The sequence below is a fragment of the Arvicanthis niloticus genome, chromosome 29, assembly GCF_011762505.2.
Source record: "Arvicanthis niloticus isolate mArvNil1 chromosome 29, mArvNil1.pat.X, whole genome shotgun sequence".
NCBI classification, from domain to species: domain Eukaryota; kingdom Metazoa; phylum Chordata; class Mammalia; order Rodentia; family Muridae; genus Arvicanthis; species Arvicanthis niloticus.
In genome coordinates, this window is record NC_133437.1 from 13,921,923 (window position 1) to 13,944,927 (window position 23,005).

At 34.4% G+C, this 23,005-nt stretch overlaps 1 protein-coding gene across 4 annotated transcripts in view; it reads left to right on the forward strand.

The window, feature by feature from the left end:
- The window catches only part of Edil3 (EGF like and discoidin domains 3), a 441,307-nt gene that overhangs the window by 405,234 nt on the left and 13,068 nt on the right, over nucleotides 1–23,005 (forward strand). For all 4 annotated transcript variants that reach the window (XM_076927109.1, XM_076927108.1, XM_076927110.1 and 1 more), the window contains one exon: nucleotides 6,278–6,433. In XM_076927109.1, coding sequence (XP_076783224.1) covers nucleotides 6,278–6,433 — 156 coding nt within the window. The remainder of the gene's footprint in view (nucleotides 1–6,277; nucleotides 6,434–23,005) is intronic.

Consider the following 23,005-nt stretch of genomic DNA (forward strand, 5'->3'; position numbering starts at 1 on the left):
TAAAAGTACATGATCATCTATGGGAAATGCAAATACTAGGCATTATATCAATAACATATAAGTAGCCACTCAAATGTGAAGCAGAAGATCTGTAATAGAACATTAAAGAGGATAATCTATATATAGGAAAATGAAAATTAAACATCATTCAGTGCCATTTCAGGACATTAAATTTAATATTCCCTCGTTATTGGGGGTCTCATAAACATAAACATTTCTACAGGAGAGATTTTGTGAACAGTAGAGGGAAATACTCATACAATGGATGAAAGCCTATTATTGCAGAGCAAATTGAAACAACGCATGCTGTGATTCAAATAGCAGGTTCTTTCTGTCCATAAAGAAACAGAACAGCAATGAGCAATGAAACATAAATGGAGCTTAGCATATATTCAGGCTGTGGATAAAAGAACTGCAGACAAATGACTATCAAGAGGAACTGATAAAATAATTTTCATAGAGCATGTATCTATAATAAAGCATATAATATACTCACCACAACTTATTATTAAACTTATTTTATTATTAATTATTATTATTACCATGACGATTATATGCAAAGCAATCAAGATACAAAAATACAACATACAAAATTACAAAGCTGCATGTACACTGTGAGCTAAACATATGACAATATTTTGATGCAGGAATTATGTAAAAACAAAAGAATAAAGAAGAAAGCAGTGTTAACTTCAGGTAGTACAATTGGAGCTCACTGCAACCATATTCTTCCTGTTTTCCCTGATACCATTATTTTCACAATCTGTATATCTTGTGTTACTTATAATTTTCTTTTATTAGTCTCTGTTTTTTAAAAAGTTATCTTGTGACTAGATGGTAAGAATAATGGGATTTTCTGAAAAGGTTGACTTTAGTAGAAATACTGAAGAACAGAACACATTTGTTTTTATTTATAAGTGACTATCATGGAATTCCATATGAACAATATCTACCCTAAATTACTATAAGTTAAACATTTCATAGTAAGGTGATAAGAACAGTAAAGCCTGCATACATGTTAATGGATCAAAGATTTAAGCAACCTCTGGTATGGAATGTCAAGGTAAACATTAATGTCAACTTGACAGAACACAGCATATTTGGGAAGATGAATCATCAGCTGAGAAATCCCCCCATCACATTAGTTTGTGGGCTTGTACGTAGAGAATTTTCCTCATTGATAAGTAGTTTTGGAGGACTCAATCCACTGTGGCATTATCATCCTTAGGCAGATGGGCTTTGACTGTACAAGAAATATAGTCAAATGAGAGACAGGAGAAATCCAGTAAGCAACATTCTTACATAGTCTCTATTTCAAGTCTTGTCTCCAAATCCTTACTTTGAGTTCCTGTCCTAGCTTTCCTTAGTGATGGACTCTAATCTGCAATGTAAATAAATCTTTTCCTTCCTCAAGTTGTTTTAGGCTTTGATATTTATTACAAAATGAAAGGCAAAGTAGGACTTATATTTAAAGCTAATATTTCATCATTGGGAGGAGAGGGGGGCTGTGATCAGGATGTAAAATGAATAAATTAATTAAAGAAAAATAGATATTTAATAATTTAAAATAATCTATAAAGTTCTATGTTAATGCTAAATGTTAGATTTTTTTCAGAATCATAAACATAAACAAAGAAAAGGGCCAATTGCCCCTGGGAGACAAAGTTACTTTTATCTCCTTCATAAAAATTGCTATTCAGCACGCAATTACTTTTACCATGAAAAAAAATTATTAAAATTAAATGGTTAAATCGAACACACTATTAATTACCAAACTACTTGTATCATTAAGTTAAAATATTCAGCCAAACAGTTAGCATAGTTCTAAATTTATCAGTTTAGAAAGTTAACCATTATAAGCTGACAGCCAGTGGGAGATGAAGTTCAACCTGACATACATCTCTGCATATTTTGTAATTGAATGGAGACATTAAATGTAGAATTTTCTCTAACTTGAGTCCAGGACAGGAGAGAACTGGATATTTGGAATGTTGCCACATGACAGATGTCCTGCAAACATAATAGAGCACAACCACCTGCACTCAAAAAGCCTCTCCTAGCACTGTGCATATGATTTTAATTACTCAAATTTTACTGTTAAAATATAGCATAAGAAAACCAATTGGTGTTTTAAATGGTTAAAACTACCTTTGAAATTAACCATTTCACTACAGAGATTATAATAATGGGTCCTAGAATACATATATAAGCATACACATCATTTAAAGATTCTAAGTCTTAGAAGATTAAGATCAAATCAGATACTTGAAAGTGAATAATAAATCATGATAAAATAACACACTATCTGATTGGCTTGTGCTCCCACTGCAAGAACAGTCAATATATGATAACAACATTGTTCAAATGCAAGTAGGAGTTATTGTGTGACCTCAACCTAACTGACATTGTATATAATTGTTTGATTCAATGTTTAGATAAGATAAGTATTTGTGTAGACAAGTGTGTAGCTCTATCACACAGGTCCAGCATACATAATATCCCATGTCTACTGAAAACAAATTTCCACTAAATATTTTGCCTGTAATATAAGTGGGCTGTGCATTCACAGATCCAACAATGGGTTAATAACACGCAAAGAAAGTATATTTCTACTGAGTATATACAAGACCTAAATGTTTGAATGTAACAGGTTTGTACTACATTGATATTATGTACAAAATAATATTTAAACAGTGATGTAAAATATGTTATAAAATTTGTTTGCGATATTTCTGTTAACAATTTTACTCATAAATAAGAACTTTGGGTATATCAAATTTTCTCTCAATCTTTAAGAAGAAATGATTATCTTTGTATATGTTCTGAACATATTATCAAAGTAGCCTTTCAGCTCTCCCATGCACCCTTCCTATATTCCTTCAAATCCATGGCTCTTTCTCTCATTTATGTTTACTGTATGCATATGTTTATATACATGCATCTAGATACCCATTCCCCCATTTCTATAGCTTTTTATCAGGGTCTGACAGAATATTTAACTGTTTTCTTATCTTCTAATTAATGCCCTTCATATTACTCACTCTAATATATTATATGTGTGCTCAGATGCACACTCATTTTATTTTCATAAAACCCAGGACAGGGGTTCACTTAACTTTTCTGATGAAAGACTGAGAAAGAAAGAAAAGCACACATGATCAGTAAGGAGTCATCACTTCCAGCTATGGGAGAATCACCAACTCTTAAAATTGAGTTTTGAAATAAGAAAGAATTATTAACTGGTTGCTTTTGCCAGTAATCTATTTGCTACAACTACAATACTTCATTTCCTTGACCAAAAATATTATGTCATATAGCAAGCGCTAGATTAAACCAGATAGCATTTTCTGGGAGGACATGCAATGGCTTTCTCAGCCATAAGTTTGTTCCTGTTTGTGGGACCAACTAAGGCATCAGCTTCAGTTGAAACTAACAAGACTTTTGCTAAGAACTTATTACATGACAGGTTTGTGTCAATCAGATTCAGAGATACGGCATAATGAACTATGCCAAATGTCAAGCTTTGAGCCAGCCCAGTGCTGTCAATAGTTTGAGTGAAACCTCAGGAAGTGAGGTCCACTGGAGTAGTCTTTAGTCTACAAAGTCTGTAGTTCCCCTTTAACTCAGATTTACATGAGAACCCAAGGCACTGGCTAGAATTCTCACAGTGTCTTGCTCTGGATGACTTCTGTGTGTGCCGTTTCCGCAAGCTCATTTTACATGTGAGTCAAAAATTATTTTTGTACTGAAAGAAGCCTTCTTAGAGCTGGTAATTCTAAATTTAATGCAGGGAATTTTAGGATAAACTCCAGGTCAAAACAGATTGTGGCGATGCTGCCTGTTTAAGTACAGAAGCTTGCTTAACTGAAAGAGAAATGAAAAACATTTCTAGATTTAAAAAAAAAAAAAAAAAAAAAAACTAGGGAAACAGAGCAGCGAGAGTGGGCGAAAAACATATTTGTCGGCAAGCGCCAAGACATAGAATTTAGGAAAAAAAACATCTCCACCCCTCAGGACACCCAGATCACTGTAGGAATCGCCACAGAAAACTATGCTGGAAGATTCCTTCTTACATGTGAGCCGAGGATTCAGACATTTAGAGAGCTGAAGAGTCAATGCCGAGTCGTTCATTCCCCTGAGCCGTTGAGTTCCTGTGTGTTTGTAGCCTATGATGGTACACAGTAGCTCATGTCTGGTCCCTCATTCTTTTACCAGTTTTGAATGCCAACAGAATGAAGAACAGTACGATTGACAGCGGGCTTTGACCAAGTATCTCTGAGCAATGAAATTTGGATATGTAACAATAAAAGCTACCCATATTTTTAAGCTGAGTCAGCTGAAGAGCAGAGTGAAAATTCACAGAATTCTCCTAATATTGATTCAGCATTGTTTTCACTTTTCTTGATATTCTGTTTATGTAACGAGTGTAGTGATACCTTCCAAAGTATCCATTAGTCCCAGAAAGAAAAAAAAATAAAATAATTGACATTTGAATAAAAGTATGATGTACTAATCAGAGAATTTATGTGAACCCTGGGTGTGGCGGGAAGGGAGGGGGAGAAATAACATAGAATCTCAGGGTTTTTATTCACTATTCTCCTTTGGAATATGTGGTGGTTTTGCGACTTCTCTAAGTATCTATTTCCTCATGTGTAAAAAGATAACATAGCATGTGCCCAGTCAAAGCACCACATATGGGGTGCCCAGAAACACTCAGAGACAGTGTGAGCAGGACCACTCCCAGGATAGCATGTTTGCCCTTCAACATTCTTGCTTCACTCATGGGGTATTTTAAATGACATTATACATTGATCATCTTTTGTTCTGAAATAGTTTCATGAACTTTCACAAAACAGTAAAGGCATTCCTTTGCCTTAATCAATCATTGATATTTAGCTTACTATCTTTAATGGATCTCTCAAATGAGAAAAACTCCATATAAATTTAAATAAACTCACACATATATACATTTGTTTGCATGCTTTGTGTGTGTGTGTGTGCGTGTACGTTTGTGTGTGTGTGTGTGTCTGTTATCTCAAAGCGTAGCATGTAGAAATATTTTTACATATTTTGATGGGTAGTTTTGTCACCAATATGCTATTTATACACTCCAGCTACTCATTGTTAGTCACTGCCTATACCTGACCTACGGTCATCTATTTGGGATTACCTTACAACCTCATAGTTGAAATGGCAACAAAAGAACAGTGTTAGAAAGCACTGAGGTCACTCGTGGGATCGTGGTGGTTAGAGATAAGATCAAGGATGTAGCAAGGAACTAAGTCACAGGAAATAGTTGGAAGACAGTGCTTTGCACAGGCAAAAAGGGAAGCTATAGATCAAGGGACACAAATAAAAGCAAAGGTGACTTCAAAAGTCGCCTGCCAAAAAAAAAAGAAACGTTCTAAATTTAGTTCTTAGTGTTGCAAAATGTAAAAAAGGTTAAGAATGAGTTTAAAATTAAGTGGGGAAGTTTCTGGGACTATCTTATATTATTTAATGAGAAGCATCCCCAGTGCCTGGATTTCATTTATATTTTGAAAATTTTAATATATAATAGTTTAGTTTTTCATTAACTACATTTATGGGTTTCATATGATATATTTATAGGTTTCATTCACTTTTTTTGTGAGAAGACAAACTATAACACCTCAGACCCTACAATTAGACTTTCATATTTTAATACTTATTTTTTCCCTTTGCTCCAGTTGCCCTTCTGCATGTTCTTCAGCTTTGAACACTTGATTCCATCCTCAAATTATTAGAGATTATAATTTTCTGAAAGGAGATTTTTCAGAGTGCAACAATCACTCTTGCATTCCTGAATTGAACAAAATTCACAAAAGTCAGTAAGAATCTTATTTAATATTTAATTGTCAAATATCAAATACTGTTTGTTTTGCCCTTTGGGGAGCATTTTGTCTTTAAGTGATTGGATTGATCAGTAAGTATCTATATTACATTATAAGCACAAATGTTCAAACTCAGTGTTAGACGGTTGCGATGTAGGTAAAATTGTTAACTATAAGAACTAGTGCGCTAAACTAGCCATCACTTTATCTTGAGATGGCCAGCATGGTTGTCCAAGACATCTTGAACTAGACAACTGATTACAAAATCTAAATATAAGCCACTGATTATGCAGTCACTCTTTCAAAGTACAAATAACCAGGAGATTTTTTTCCACTTAGCATAAATTAGTTTTAATCTCTTGAGTTTGAGAGATTTACAATGGGTTAAGTCATGACATTTAAGGAATGATGTCTTCTCTTTTTAGGTCGATCTTCTTGTCCCTACCAAAGTGACAGGCATCATTACACAAGGAGCTAAGGATTTTGGTCATGTGCAATTTGTTGGTTCATACAAACTAGCCTACAGCAATGATGGAGAACACTGGACGGTGTACCAGGATGAAAAACAGAGAAAAGATAAGGTAAATTATCTGTGTGCCTTACAGAGTGAAGAGTGGGGATCTATTTAATTTTTTTAATGAAAAAAAATTTGTTTAATGTATTCAAGTCACAGTTTTCCTTTTACAACTCTCCCCAGATGCTCCCAACCTCTCTATCCACCCAACTACATGGCCCTTCTTTTCTCTCTTTAGAGAATAAAACATGTAAACAAGTACAAAAATATAATAAAAAAACAGAAAGAAACAAACAAACAAAGAAGCAAGCAAACAAACAAAAAAAAACACATATAAATCCATTAAAATATAAAACTGGAAATCATAATATATTAACAAAGGTTCAGCAAGAAAAAATATCACCAATCAGTTTTTTAATTTATTCTAAAATAATAGCAAAGTATGCAAGAAGCCATGTTAAATATGAATATGTGATAGTGAAACCTATAAAAGCAAATTGTCATGCCAGTGAATATCTCCCATAAAATGCACTAAGAGGTAGGTATGTAAGAGTTATTTTATATTTTATAAACTTAAAAGAGGCATAACATTTTTTATCATACTTAACAGACATAAAATTTCTGCTCAGACAAATATTATGAATGTATTAGTGCTACTAAAAGAAACATTCAGTTGAGAAAAATATTTCGGTAAGTGACTACTCTAAAATAATTAAGGGAAAATAGAAACTTTGGAGACAAACAAATTTTGAGTACTGTGTTATTCCATCCAAATACAACAGGATCTTCTTTGCTAAGTTTGCCTGAATACATTATAATTTGGAAATTTTAAAATTTTTAAATAAATTATCTGTTTTTATGACTACACACACCATGTACCTCCTTAAGTATGAGGTCCTTAACTTCTGGTCCTCTTGAACTCTTCATTTATTAACTGGTATCAATTTCTGTGGAACTCTGGAAAAAAAAGAAGGCTTGGAGATTGGTTTATAGTCCTGTCCGTATATTATAATACAGCCTCCAGTGGCCCAACGTCATTGATTTGAGTTACCACTTAGTGTCATTTATTCAAAGAGCTTGACATTTCAGAAGACATCGATGGAAATGCGTAGCTCAAAGGTTGGAGAAAAGTTTAAGAAACTCACACATTTCAAGTGTTTGTGAGTTAATAACTTTATATGGTAGATGTGCCTTTGTGTTTTTGCTACTGGTGTATTGTGAACGAACAAAACATTGAGAATATCTTTCTTACTTAATTGATCAAGGCAGAAAATTTATAAACCACCTATAGGCCAAAAAAAAAAAAAAAAAAAAAAAAAAAAAAAAAAAAAAAAAAAAAAAAAATTTGGCTGAGATACTAGTTTAAATTCAGTTCAAACAAGCTTATTTAATGGAAACAGTTTTAGGTTCTAATTTGAATAGCCCACATGTGTTTGTATTTTCGTATCTTCAAATGCTCCACTTGACAATTCAGAGCACACACATGTTTTATATTTTAAAATATCAGAAGTTGATAAGCTCTTACGACATCACATTAAGTCATTCGCGTGCTTTACAGAGCAATGTTATCAGTTTCTATGTTTTAATAGAAAAAAGTTCATGCAATATATCCAAACAGGTTTTCTTTTCGAGAGCACCTCACAGATCCTCCTCACAGCCCCATCAACCCAATTCACATTTTAGTTGAGAACAATTGCTGTTTCATTCAACAATGTCAAATACTGGTATATGTTATAATCCGCGGCATCTCAGATCAAATACATATTGAATATTTTGTTAGAAATGTTGTCATACTTATTTTATGAGCTATAAATAAAATTTTGCAACAAGTGGTTACAAACATTTATTTAAACCTCTCTCAGGATTTTACAGACTCTTTGGTGCATAGGGTTGTATGCAGCATAAAATGCAGTTTTTAAAACTTCATAATTCATTCTTTGAACTTTATATGGTGTTTACACTAGTTTTAAGACAGGGAAGTCTTTTAAACTATTTCTGATAGGTACTAAAATCCATGATGCTGAAGGCCTCAGAGCCAGCATGTCATGGTGGTGCATGCCTATCATCTCAGGCCTCAGGAAACCAAAGCAGGAAAGCTGGTACAAGTTCAAGGCTAGACTGGGTTACAGTATGAAACTGTTCTTAAAACACAAAATCTAAAACAAAAGAACAAGCCTGCATTCATTTGAGATACTTATCTCTATTTACATTTAAAATGTAAATTAATGCTTATATTTGAATATTTTAAATTATTTCCCTGATAGACTAGGCATTTCCTAATGAACACACTTGATTTTATTATCTCGGTCTGAAACATATGCAAATACTTTCAGTGAAGTTGCTGGATAATGTTATTCAAGGTTTCTGTATCCTCTTGGTGTTTCATATGCTGACTATCTGTTACTGAGAGGAATAGCACTATCTCTCATTATGATTATGGATTTGCCTGCATCTCTTAGCCATGACATAATTTTCTTCAGATATTTGCACAAAGTCTTATTGTCATTTAGAAATTAAGTAACACTTATGTTGTATAATAGTTTTACTCTGAAATCTGTTTAATTAGGTATTAATAGAGATGCATCAGCATTTGAAAACATTACCTCCATGTAAGGCATGTACATTTTACTTATTTATAATATGATACAATTGACATGAAAGCCTACTATGTATAGTGTGATTTTTAAGTTCAATCTAACTGTAGTTTGTAAACATAAAAAAATAGCTTTCAAACCACTACATTAGAAATGAGTATTATATAAATGCCTTTAAACTAATCATTTAAGTATTTGTTCCCTACTTATTGCATCTTTTATTTTTGTCTTTATTTGAGTAAGTTTGAAATTTTAGTGATTCTTTTTTAATCTAATTTAATGGTTAAAATATTTTAATATTTTATACAATGTATTGGGATTTATGACATACATATCAACTATTAAAACCTAATTTAAAATGAATATAAAGCCTCACACTCTTAACTCTCTAAACAAAATAAAATATATTTTAGGTATAAAATCATTTAAGGACCATTATTATCATTGTTATTAATAGTATTCATGTTAGTGTCTTCAGTGCTGTGAAGAGACACCATGACCTTTACTTCTCTTAGGAAGAAAAACATTTCATTGGGGCTGGGCTTACAGTTGAGAGGTTTAGTTCATCACTGTCATGACAGGAAGCATGGTGTCATGCAGGCAGACATGGTGCTGGAGACGTAGCTAAGAGTTCTACATATGGATCGGCAGGCAGCAGGAAGAGAAAGTGACATGGAGCCTGCCTTGAGCTTCTGCAACCTCAAAGTCCATGAACGCCAACTTACATGTGTGAGGAAGTGAGGAAGATATGGAAGAAGTAGGGAAATGTGATAAAAATATATTGTTTGAAAATATTTTAGATAAAATGAAGCCATTAAAACATTATAAACCCTTCATGGCTAGTTTTAGAATTAAATCTGATAAGTTTGTTTAAAATATTACAACTGTTTGCATACAGTTAAAAAGCTTAATATCCATTTATTATTTATTACAAACTAGTACATTATATATATTATATATGCATATATTATTATATATAATATTGTATATATTATTATATATAATATTATATATTATAATATTATATATTATATATTATATAATAATATATAATATATAGTAATATATAGTAATATATAATATATAATATGATATATGATGATATATGATATATGATATATGATATATGATATATAATAATATATATATATTATATGTGGAGAGAGAGAGAGAGAGTAAAACTAAAGGGCATTGTACCTCCTTACATAGAAGAGTACCTAACAAAACAAATACTAACATGTTGTACACATTGTTTAAATACTAATGAGAGGATATATCATAAATGTAAGTCAAGCAAATCATATTCTTTTGACAAATACAAAAACAGTTTCTGTGTTTTATACTCATTGTTGCAAATATTGTGCCTCTATTTGTACAAATAATAGAGACCTCAACAACATGCTCTTCCAATGCTCAACATCACACCAATGATTTTTTTTTGAGTTTCAGTAATCCATTTCCAGTTGATTCTTTACATTTTTACATATTATTTTGTATGCATATGTGTCATAAGAACTCTTCAATATTAGCAGATAAGAACCCAAGCATAATTGTTTTTGCCACTGTAAATAGACATATTACATATTTTAGGACAAACACTCACTGTAGGGTATTCATAGATGCACATTTCAAATGGAAATATATACAGGCACTTCTAATTCCTTTTGATTCCTTTGACCTCCCTGATGGTTTGCTTTAACGAACTTGGAGAAGCGAATTTTCAAGTTCATTGTCAACACAGTGTAGCAGATGGAGGAATATAGTCCAGCTTCATTCAGGTTATTGGCTCCTTGTCCAAAGAATCAAAAATAAGGGCTAACATAGTTTTGGAATAAAGCTCGATAGCTTTAGGAACCCAGAGTGTTCCTGAATTCTAGAGGTGGCAGCATTACTCACTAAGTAGGGAGTAGTTAGGGTAGTTAGAGTATTGAGAACGACAGATTAGATCACATTACTGCATTTTTTACTGCTCAGGTCCCCTCAAGATACATCTCATTTTAATTATATGCAGGCTCAATTATACAAAGACATAAACTGGTAAATTATGGAGCATCCAAAAATGTTTATTACAGGACAATTTTGCCTCATTGAGTGTGTACCCAGAATTAGTTCAGTCCAGACTGGTCCTTCTATTATTCATATTCCTTCGAATACACGCTATAGAAACTTTCTAAATGTGATGGTTCACAGCGGTGAGGGAACTTATGCTGCTTTTCCATATGGAGGTAAGAGGTAAGGAGTATGCAGGTAAGAGGTTGAGGAGTTCTGAGGCTGCTGTGTACATTATTGGGAAAGCGATGTAACATCCAGCAGAGTATGAGTGTCCATGGCATATGCATAGAAGGAGCCAGGTTTATGGGGTCCCAAGCTGAACTAACTCCTATGTTGACCTTCTTCAACAAGATTACGTCAACAATCATCAAGTGGTAACAACTCTGTTTTTACATAGTGGTGTAAAGGAAATTCTCAAAATATGCAAATGCTTTATCTGTTTTTCCATATCATTACGTAACATATCTTTAGAGAATTTATGAAAAAAATATGTGTGTATAAAGCAGTATCTGAATGTACTTATAAATATACTCACCTACCTATGCATACACAAGTACCAAAACTCGACAGAAAACAAAGGGATGGCTCATCCTCATGACAGTGTCAGTTTCCACCCATAATTCTGTGCGCTAACAGGATTCAGTATTCGGTCTTGTCTAACGGAGCATGTGACAGCATACTCGCACAGTCAACACGTTCCTACAACACTTATTCCAGTTTCCAGTACACAGTATTTCCTAACACTGAACTGGCTTTCTTCACAACATGAATTCAGCTTTTTTTTTTTTTTTTTTTTTTTTTTTTGAAAGTAAAATGTTCCCTTGCTCTTATGAAGGTGATGTTTGTTTCACACTGCTGGAATGCGGTTTTACTATGTTTAGCAGGAAAACTACAAAACTTGACAGGCACTTTCAGCATTTCATTTTGGAGGATAGAACCAAACCAAAACAATCATAAATTTTAGGAAGAGTTCATATATGGAAATATTAAAAGTTAAAAAATAAGTATCCTTATTCAGTAGATTAATCATAATTTCGTAGTGTTGGGATGTGAATTTATACCACAGGAGCTTTGAGGGAGAGACAGCTGTCATAGTTTATTTCTTTTTCATCCTTGAAATCATCAAGTGTTTTAAAACCCTGTTTTTCATTTCGTTTTGAAGAAAACATTTCTCAGAAACTTTCAGAAAAGAAAAACTTCCTAAAACCTGTTTTGAGAAGATGCATGGGTCCATAAGAAAGAACGATACATACTGTTCAATAAACAGACAAAGCATCTCTGACCACTGATATTCAGCAGTTGAGATAGGAAGATGCTTCATCCTCACACTCATGGGAATGTTTATTGAAAACACAGCCCATCTGCTGATTCATGCCTTTACATCTAGTTCCAAGAAAATAAGGCAGGAAGACCATGAATCTATAGTCAGCTTAGAAACAGTGCCATTTCAACATAGACATGGACAGAAGAATGAAACTATTAAAATGTGTGTGGGGGATTAAGACAAGAGCAAGAAAAAAGAAGGAGGGAAAGAAAGAGAAATGAACAAACAAACAAACAAACAGACTTCTGGCCCCTGCCTCAGAGAATTTGATAGTTATGCATTTGAAAGTCAGAATGTTTATAGAGAGAATAGATAATATAAGTAAACAAATGATGGAAGGTTCATTCTAATCACCTCTGAATAAAAAATAAAAATTTGAATTAAATGTAGCTTTTGCTGCTCAGAAGGAAATACATTGTCATCCTTAGAACTTTGGCCTCTAACTAGTTGGAGAATGTCAATATGATTTTTTTTTCTGAAGAATTTTTTAATAAGTTCACAAATTTTCTTATAAAGAGATTCCCTTAAGCACTTAACAGTAAACCTAATTTAGACTAAAATAATAAAACTAAAAAATTAGGAACACAAGTTAAGAGGGAAAGCTAGGTAGAGGAATATTAATCCATCAACCTGACTGCTTTAATCACATCTGAAGACCTTCTAGGTCTATGTGACTTGCCTGGAATATAGATACAGTCTTAGTAAATAACTTTAAGACAAGATTAGTTGGTAGAAGGAAAAAGCCATGTTTAAAAGTGACTTCTAACTGAGGGTCAAAGTGAGGAATCTGAGAAACATCTGACAGAATGAGTCAGAGATAGGATATGCCCAAGTCTCAAGAGAACATCACAGGAAAGAGAAGTATCTAAGAGAAGCACAGGGAGAGGGGTCAACTAGGGGTTAGTGCAGTGAGTACAGTACAGTGGAGTTGAGTTCATTCATGAGTTCATGCAGTTCAGTGCAAGTCAGCAGAGGCTGTTGAAACCAGACAATAGGAAAGCACCAGAAGATTAGAACAAATTGCTGTGGGGTCCAGGCATTGCCTCACAAACCAAAAGAACAGCCATCTCTTTCCGACAGAAGTAGTTTATTGAGCATATGCCCCAGGACTGGTCAACCAGGACCATAGTCCAGATTCAGGAACTGAACCATGAAATTGAGTTAAGGTTCTACAGAGATCTGTGCCAAAATTACTTCACCGGTAAGGATTTAGGGATTAAGGATATCCTTATCCTGTCCATGTTTTTGTTGTACATTTATCCTGCTTCCATTGGTTGGGGCATTCAACTATGGAGGGGACTTACTTTGTCTAATATTCATGTCCTAACTTGTTTACAAAGATAAAATTCGTCTAACATTCATGTCTTAACTTGCCAAACAGGATGTTAGTTACCCACATACATGTTTCTCCCTGCTAAGTAAGTAGGATGTCAGTTTCCAGAGAGGTCTTGGGAGCTTAAGCTTACTGCACCACTATTCAAAATGGAAGTCTTATTCCAAATAATTTCTTATATTAGTACAGGTAGGTGTCTCTCTTATATTGGGGCCTATCTCGGAGACAGCTTATACCATAAAAGCTATGGCATAGGAAATGCTGTTTGGTGGTTGGTTTTGGTCCAAGACTGTTGTGGGTAACTATACAAAACATTTCTAGTAACTTTTATTATAACTGGTTTCCAAGGATAAAGAACGTAACAAAATATATAATCAATCTTAGCATTAGAAAGTATCCAAGTAGCAGCAAAAACATATCAGAAAGTATCTATATAATGGCAGGCTATCTAGGTAACTGTTACCTAGGCCTTAACATTCCATTTAGGCCTTAATATTTTACCTCAAACTTAACAACTGCCAGAATTGGTTTGAAGCCAAGCAGAGCAATTCAGTAAGAAGTTGGAAAAAAGCCAGATTGAACAGTCAGCCTGGAGAAGAGTTTGAGCCAAAACAGCTGAGTTGAACCAGCCAGCCAGAGTTCAGAAAGAACTAGAAAGAGTGAGCTTATTCAGCAGTAAGCCTCCAAGAAGACAATTACATCTGGCATATAAACATTAATTTTACAAAGCTCCATGAAAGAGTTACATTTATATTCATTCAATCATTTGCCAGAAGACTTTATCTGAGCATGCTATAGTGGAACAAAGGTCATCCTTTATAATGAGGAAAAATGAAAACCCTTCTATCTCATCAGCATATTTTGAAAAATTAAGATGCAGATAAGTAAATTGTCTGCTAGATTAAGTTCACAGAATTTCCCTGCACATATCATCAGTTTTAAAAGTCAACAACTTTCTGGTAGACAAAAGGAATCTTGGGTCTCAACTCTATTCCCTTTCCTAACATTTATGTGAAAGTTCCAATGACTGACCCAATAGGATAGTTCAGCATATAAAAGCTCTTATCAACAAAAGAACAGTGACCTGAATTCAATCCTTGGCACAGACATTATGGAAAGCAAAGACTGCCTATTGCCCAGTTGACCTTTGTACATGTATGGTGATGTGCACACAATAATAAGTAAATAAAAAATATAATAAAGATAACAATGTTAACATACCTAAACCTCACTACAAGGTCTCCATGGCAAATGCCACAGAACCTCCTGCTGTACCTACTGAAGAAATCACTATCAAAAAGCTGAAATTAGATTAGAAAGCTTGAAACCTCTCAGAGTTCATAGTAAGACAGCAGTCAGCAGGGAAAATAATGGCAAGGCCATCTTTTGGAAATGTGGTTGGAATTCAATTTTTTCACATTTATGCAGAGTTTATTTTTAATTTAATTTTTTTTACTTATTCACTTTACATCCTGCTCACTGCCCCACTCCTGGTCACCCCTCCCACAATCCTTTCCCCATTTCCTTACCCCCCCCCATCTCCTCTGAGAAGGTGAGGACCCCCTGAGTATCTTCCCACCCTGGCACTTTAAGTCTATGCTAGGCTAGGCACTTACTCTCACTGAGGCCAAACACAGCAGCCCGGCTAGAAGAACATATCCCACATACAGTAACAGCTTTTGGGATAGCCCCCATTCCAGTTGTTCAGGACCCACATGAAGAACAAGCTGCACATCTCCTATATATGAGCAACAAGCCTAGGTCCAGCTCATGTATGTTCTTTGGTTGGTGGTTCAGTCTCTGAGAGCCTCAAGGGTCCAGGTTAGTTGACTCTGTTGGTCTTCCTGTGGAGTTCCTCCTCTTCTGGACCTGCAAACCTTGCTCCTAGTCTTTTATAAGAGTCCCCATGCTCCATCTACTGTTTGCCTGTGGGTGTCTGTATCTGTCTGAGTAGCTGCAGGGTGCAGCCTCTCAGAGGACAACATGCTCCTATCTGCAAGCATAACAGAGTATCATTAATAGTGTTAGAGATTAGTGCTTGTCCATGGGATGGGTCTCCAGTTTGGCAACTTATAGGTTGCGTATTCCCTCAGTTTATGCTCTATCCCCTGTGCCTGGAACACATAGCTTTAATATAAAAAGTCCTTTTCAGGGTGGGAGAGGAAAATACTTGTGGCATGAACATGAGATGTTCGGATCCTGAGAAACCACGTAAAATACCAGTTCTGGTAACGTGTGCCTGGAATCATGGCTGGAGAGGAGAAACAGGAGGGTTCTTGGTGCTTCCTTGGCTAATTAATTAAGCCACATTGGTAATAATAATGTAAGCGCAATAGAGAAAGGTATTCAACATTAGCCTCTGGCCTCTATATATGCACACTCACACACAAGCACATATAAGTGCTTATACCACATGTACACTTGAACAAAGACACACACACACACACGAACACACATGTGCACTTTAAAATAAAGAGAATGAAATCTGTGATAATCAGAAAGGAACATGGGGCAAGGCACACTAGGGAGTGAATTGTTCTATCAGAGGAGCAGCCTGTCTACTGACCACTTGACCATTACAACTAATTAGTGCCAATACCTCAGAGTCAGACCCTGACGCCATTTCATGTAAGGTTGAATGGAAAGGAAAAAAGTTTCTTTCTGAAAGCAATTTCTGAAAAGGAGATGACTGCACACAAAGTCTTGGGTTTCAGTCATAAATTATCCCACCACCTGATGGAAACCCACCCTCTGTCACCTTTTACTTTACTTGCTGGGATGTTGGCTGAGTGACTTAATTGATATTAAAGTTAAGGAGACAGTGATAGAGTTTAAGCTTTGTTTAAAAGTAAGGACATTGCTATTTAAATACACACCATCTGGAACCAATTGTCAGAAACATACCTGCTTTATTCTTTGCAATAATTCAACATTAGAGCTTGCCTTAGCATCACTGTCTATTGCTATGATAAAATACCATAACAAAAAGACAGCTTGGGGATAAAAGGATTTATTTTGCTTAAACTTCCACATCACTGTCCATTGTTGAAGGCAGGCAGGGCAGGAACTCAGGGAAGAAACTTGGGAGCAAAAGCTGATGCTGAAGTCATGGCAGGGTGCTGCTTGCTGCCTTGATCCTCAAGCCCTGTTCAGCGTGCTTTCTTATAAAAGTCAGCACTACCTTCCTAGAGATAGTACCACCCACAGTGAGCTTGGTCCAGCCCATCAATCATCACTCCAGAAAATGCAACACGGGCTTGCCCACAGGCCTGTCTAGTGAGGAAATTTACTCAGTTGAGGTTTTGTCTTTTAAAATGATTCTAGCTGTGTCCAGTTAACATGAAACTGAGGAAACCCAAGAACCTTTCCAATACAGGAGTTAAAGTGAAGAATTTAGAAGTTCACAAATTAATGTAAATGGGAAGGTTATTTATACTTTTTGATTATTATATAATTTACATTACATTTTTCCTTCTCTTTTCTCTTTGAAATCACGTAGTCCTCACTGCTCTCTTCCAAACTCATGGACTTTTTCACTAATGGTTATTGCATTCATGTATGTATGTGATATGTATTCATATTTACATTGATTACACATATATGTGTCCTAAAAATAACCTGTTTAGTCCAAATAATGTCACTTGTATGTATGTTTTCAAGGTTGAAAATTTGGCCTTGTACAAGAAATTGGTGTACTTCCTCCAGGGAAGACCACCTCTCCCACTCCAAGCTTTCCTCAGTTGTATATAAATCTTTGTGTAGGTTGATGCCTCATGAGTTTTTCCCTGTCTAGTTTGGCATGTCCATTGGTATCATCCTTGTTTAGTTCAAGCTTGGGCAGTCATGTTGAATCTTTACGAGTGTGAGTTTTGATGTTTTTAGAAGACACAATACCACAGCAAACTTCCTGATCCTCTGGCTCTTAGACTCTTTAATGAACCCTCTTTTATCATATTCTCTGAGTAGGAGTATTTTGTAGATGTATATGCTGGAACGGGGATCCATTCCTCTTCAATTTGATTGGTTGTGATTTTCTATACTGGTTTCCCACCAGATATGATGCCTATGAGCCATATCATTGTTCAACATGCCAGTTCATTGTACCGTAAGGGTACAGTAGTGGCACACATACCTTGGTGGTAACCAACAGCTCTCTAATTGGACTTAAGACTTGCTCAGTAAGAGGGAAATTATGCCTATTACTGGAAACCCAGCTACGTACTCAATGCTGGTAAAGCCATCATTATTGGAGGGGAATCTACAACTTACAATTTACTAAACCAGAGTAATCCTAACAACAATCTGTAAGCATTTGTCCTTTTCTGACAGTCAAGAATTGCTAGATTTTCAACCTTAAAGACTTTCTTGAGAATGTCTCTGTTTAGACAGAGTTTAAAGATCAATGATAAGCTGGTACTTCTTAAGTTTTAGATTATATTAAACAATTTTGCCTAGGAATGAATAAGGGCAGCTAATTGCAAACACCATGGCTTCATGCTACTGTCAGTAATGATGGCATAGGACTGAAGATTTTTAAATAAGTACACTTGTATTGTTAAATAGGTTCATCAAAACTGACTAAGTGCTGATAATAGGCAGTGATAAAAATAATTAGTGTAAACATGAAATCTTTGAGTCTTAATCTGTCTGGTCTATCGAAAGAATATATCATGTATACATGGTGGTTCATACCTGTGAAACCATCAGTTGAGTATAAGTCAGAAGAATTATAACTAGTTCCCAGTCAGCAAGTCCTACATATTTCCAGATCAGTCTAGATTACATGCTGAGACATGTCTATATAAACAAACTAAATGAATAAACAAAGACACAAACAACATGTCTCATAATTTGGTGAGATTATACAAAGTATAAATTTACTTCTGACTTTTTACATGCTGGAAACATGAACATCAAGATGCTAGAAGATTTAACATCTTGAAAGTTATACTTTCTGATTAATAATTAATTAATTATTAATAAATGATTAATAAAAGACCATACACATCCCAACACAATGAGCAAACATTCTCTCTGTTCTTTTTAAAATAAATGAATGGATCCTATCAATACACTCATTTCCAAGTCTCCTCCTAAGGCACTATATTCTCATAACATTACCTTCTGGGTTAAGATAGGGGAGACATACACACGAGAATAGGGGAGAGGTAGTCTATTGAACTGTACATACTAAAAGTCAAATGAAAGAAAATCTAGTAATGCCTTGTAAGGTCTAAGCCTTAAATCCAGGAAAGGAGGAGGGACCAGGCTGCCTGGACATTGAAGAGATTGAGAATCTACAAACAGAAAAGCCATACATATTCAGCATCACAGAAGCCTCTGAACAGACAGATGGCATGAGGCACACGCCATCCCACATTGCTCACATATACAGAGGCACAGACCAATACACACACCAGGATACAGGCCACATGGAATTAGGCACACAGATATACAGATAGGCTCACACTAGCAGGCTGGTGAAGGCAAAGCCTCTACCATCTCACTTCAAGACCTTTTTCTGGACATTTACACAAAAATTGTCATTCTGCCAAAAATATGTTAGACTTTATCAATGTTGACTTAGGGTTTGCCAAACATTAGATATCAACATTTTGTCCTGATTCATGACCTACCCCCATGTCCAGTGTCAGCTAAATTATAGCTGAAGTATATTCAATATCACTATATTGTCTAAATATAGACATTATAGACTTCTATATCATACATACATTTGTAGCTTTTAAATGCATATCCCTTCTGCTGGTACAATACTTGTCATTTATCTAAAGATTACAACTGAGAAGGTTACAACTATAGAGGAATATCTACAAACAGAAGGCATGATTCAGCAGAGAGAGAATGGGTATTTAGCTATACGAAATTTGAATTTGTAAGCCAGCACCTGGTTGTATTGTTAACATGTGCAAAAACATGATAGGGACTTACTCCTCAGAAGCAGATCTGAAAAGAAGGTCCAGGGTCAGAAACAGCATAGAAGACAGGATCCTAATTCAAATGCAAACAGACAGCTGAGTATATTGGGAAGCTGTTTTGAGACTTGTACTCACAGGAGCACCAGGGACCTCTCTAGCTGAGCTGAGTTGGATAAAGCTTGAAGTGTAGAAAGGGACATGGAAAACAGGACATGGGGCAGGTGAGATAAAGGTAAGAAGGGTTAACGGTACCTTGTATAATTACAGCTGTAGAAAGAACAGCATTCTGGGTGATGGAAATAAAAGAGTAGCAAGAACAACAGGCCGGCCACAGGCACAAGCATGAGGTCACTTAATCGTGAAGCTGTGAATTGATTAAGAGCCATTCAATTTATTTGTAGACGTTTGGGAAGCTTCTTATAATTTAGAAATAGATTTCAGGTTTCCTAGGAGAATTCTTTGTGTTATATCTGTGCTCTCTAAAAGTACAGACGGGTGGTGTAAAATAGACAACTACTTATAACAGATCAAAATTTTCATTTTCTTGTTACTATTTAGACTTTTAAAACTTCTTTGATTAAAAATAAACCAGCAACAACATCCTTGAAAATAGAAGGCAAATAAATGAAACAAAATAGATTAAAAGTACTAACAAAATACCATCATAGACACAAAGACGGGATACAAAATCTGTAAGATAGGATTTGACTGAGGTAAGCATGATATTGTGATTCAATTTAAATTTTAAAGAAGATACAGAAAAAAAAAAAAAACAGTGTAGAAGAACGTTAATTATTTTATGTCACCCAAACCCAGAACTTTTTTTTGTAGTATTTGATAAACTACCCTAAAATTTGAAACCATGTGTTTTGTCTTGCTTACAGATGTTTCCATGAGATTTAAAAAATACATGTGAAAAATTCTAGCAGCTTTAACAAAGAAAAATGGTTATGAATAAAAATAATAAAATGGTTGATTTTTTAACACATTAATGTATTAATTTTCAAATCCTCAAATGTCCAGAAAATGTTTTTTATTTTAAATATTTTTTGTAATTGTTTCTTTTATTGAAAACAGCTTTTTTCTTTAATTTAATTATTTTATTTATTTATGTCCCAAATCTTGTCCCCCTTTGGGGTCCCCTGTAGCTGAGCTCTTACACCATGCCTTTTCCCCGTCACTTCTGGTGGTGGGAGACACTCTTTTCATACAAGCTATCCTGATCAGAGTATCTCCTCCCCAGCTCCCGCCTGGCCCACCTCTCACCCTACTTAAGTCCATATGTTCCTTCTCTTTCTATTTAGAAGAGAAAGGTAAACACAAAACAATTTATATTTTTAATTCATCACTCACTGTAAATCAATAAACATGTCAGATTGCAGATTGTAAGCATCTTTTCAGGTTAGGCTTATATGGTATTAGACATATTACATAGTGAAATAATGACAATATTCCTTAACAGAAGATATTACTCATTATTCTGCACAGATTATGTTTGAGGAATGGTCATTTCTATTATGAACATTGGCTGAAAATGTTTACATATTAAAATACTTATTAGTGATGGGCCTCCAACAGAATAGTCAGGATAGGCAACTATAATAGATTATTTAAAATTAATGAACGTTATTATTAATTGACAGACAGTAAAGAACTTAAGAAATACTAACTGCAAAAAAACCTATTAGTATTTTTACTAGGAAACATGAAAAGACCCATCTGTTGTAAACCTATTAATTAACTTTACAAATTACAAATTTACAAATTACAAAAAATTTAAATCTGTAAACTAAATTTTTAACTAAAGTAAATTTACAAATTTACTTTAGTTAAAAATTAACTTTTTAATGCAGAATATGAGTAACTAGCTATTTTGACCTTGAAAGAGCCCACACCCTTGCTTCTGAAATAAGAACTGATGACCAAAACACAGGCTAAAGACATTCACATCTTTATTCTACTGCAAAATAATCACCAAAAACTAAATGCTAACTATGTCTTATAATTTGAGTCTAAAAAATGCTCAAGGACATAGCTCTATGTGGTACACATTGTCAGCTTTACTATCCACCAACACGCCATCAGCAGCAATATGTTCAGCAATTAAAACTCTTTTCTTCAACATTTTCAAAATGGTCTAATTAATGTGCTTTTCTTCTGGCTTTTTATAGTTTCAGTCTCAAAAAAGATAAAAGCAACTTGTTATATGACCATGTTAATGGTAATGTTAATGGTAAACTGTAAAAGGATTCCTAACACTTCCATACCCATTAAGATTACCCATTTAGTATATTTTTAAATATTCACTTTACTTTTTAAAATTACATATAGACAATGTATCAATACTGTATACTTTTGTAATGAATCCATCGTATAGGATGCTCTGGAACACATAAAGCTTGACTTAGCCCACTGAGATATTTAAAAGAGACAATGCATGTCTCATTATCATCAGATTCTTGCTGTCATGGATTATTTTGGGTTTGGTAATGGATATGTGCATATAATTTAGTCAATACTGAAGCATAAAATTAACACAAAGCTCCACAGCTTCTGGTCTGTATGTTGATTGTGACTGTGTAGAAGTTCGCTCATTTGTACAGACTTTCAGTCCACTTAATTTTAGTGTATGATTTTTAAAATTAGTGTTTTTAATAATAAAGTTTATGAAAATAGTTTTAAAAATTCTTCTGTCACTGGAATCACAACATTGATTTTTAAAAACCACATAGAAAAGATAAATCCATGATTATCTGAACACAGAAGGAAAGCCTCCCCGAATCTGCAAGCAGAATTTAGAGCTCAGAACACAGAAGATGAGATTTCACTTCTTACCTTCCAATAAAGCTAGAAAAAAACAAAACATTGTATACAAATAAGATGCTTACAGCCTATATTAATTTTAAAAAGTTATTACTTCTACATAAAAAATGTACTTCTGTTTCTTTACTTCATTTTAATATTTTTAATACCTATAAGTAATAGTAATGTTTACTCTTTTTCTGATACTATCTATATTTTAATAATCAATTTACCCTCAGTTCTACAAGGAAAAGCTGCAAGAATCACTTCAGACCAAAGCAATACCTGCTCAGCTTTATGAAGAACCTGCTCTATTATTCAATTAGGTTTGCCAAGCTTAGCCAATAAAATGAAAACATGCTTAAAAACACTGGAATCCAATAAACAATGAACTTTTAAATATATTTTATATAACTATACTATAAATACTTGATTTTTCCAGCTTGTCTCCATTACAGACTCCCCAGGGTTTTTGGCTGCACCTTGTGCTTTCATGAAAAAGCTTAGTGCAGATAAGAGAAGATGCCTTCTCTATACGCTGGAGGGAAATACACATGTCCACACTCCACTGCAAAGCTTACATCACACTTGACCACTA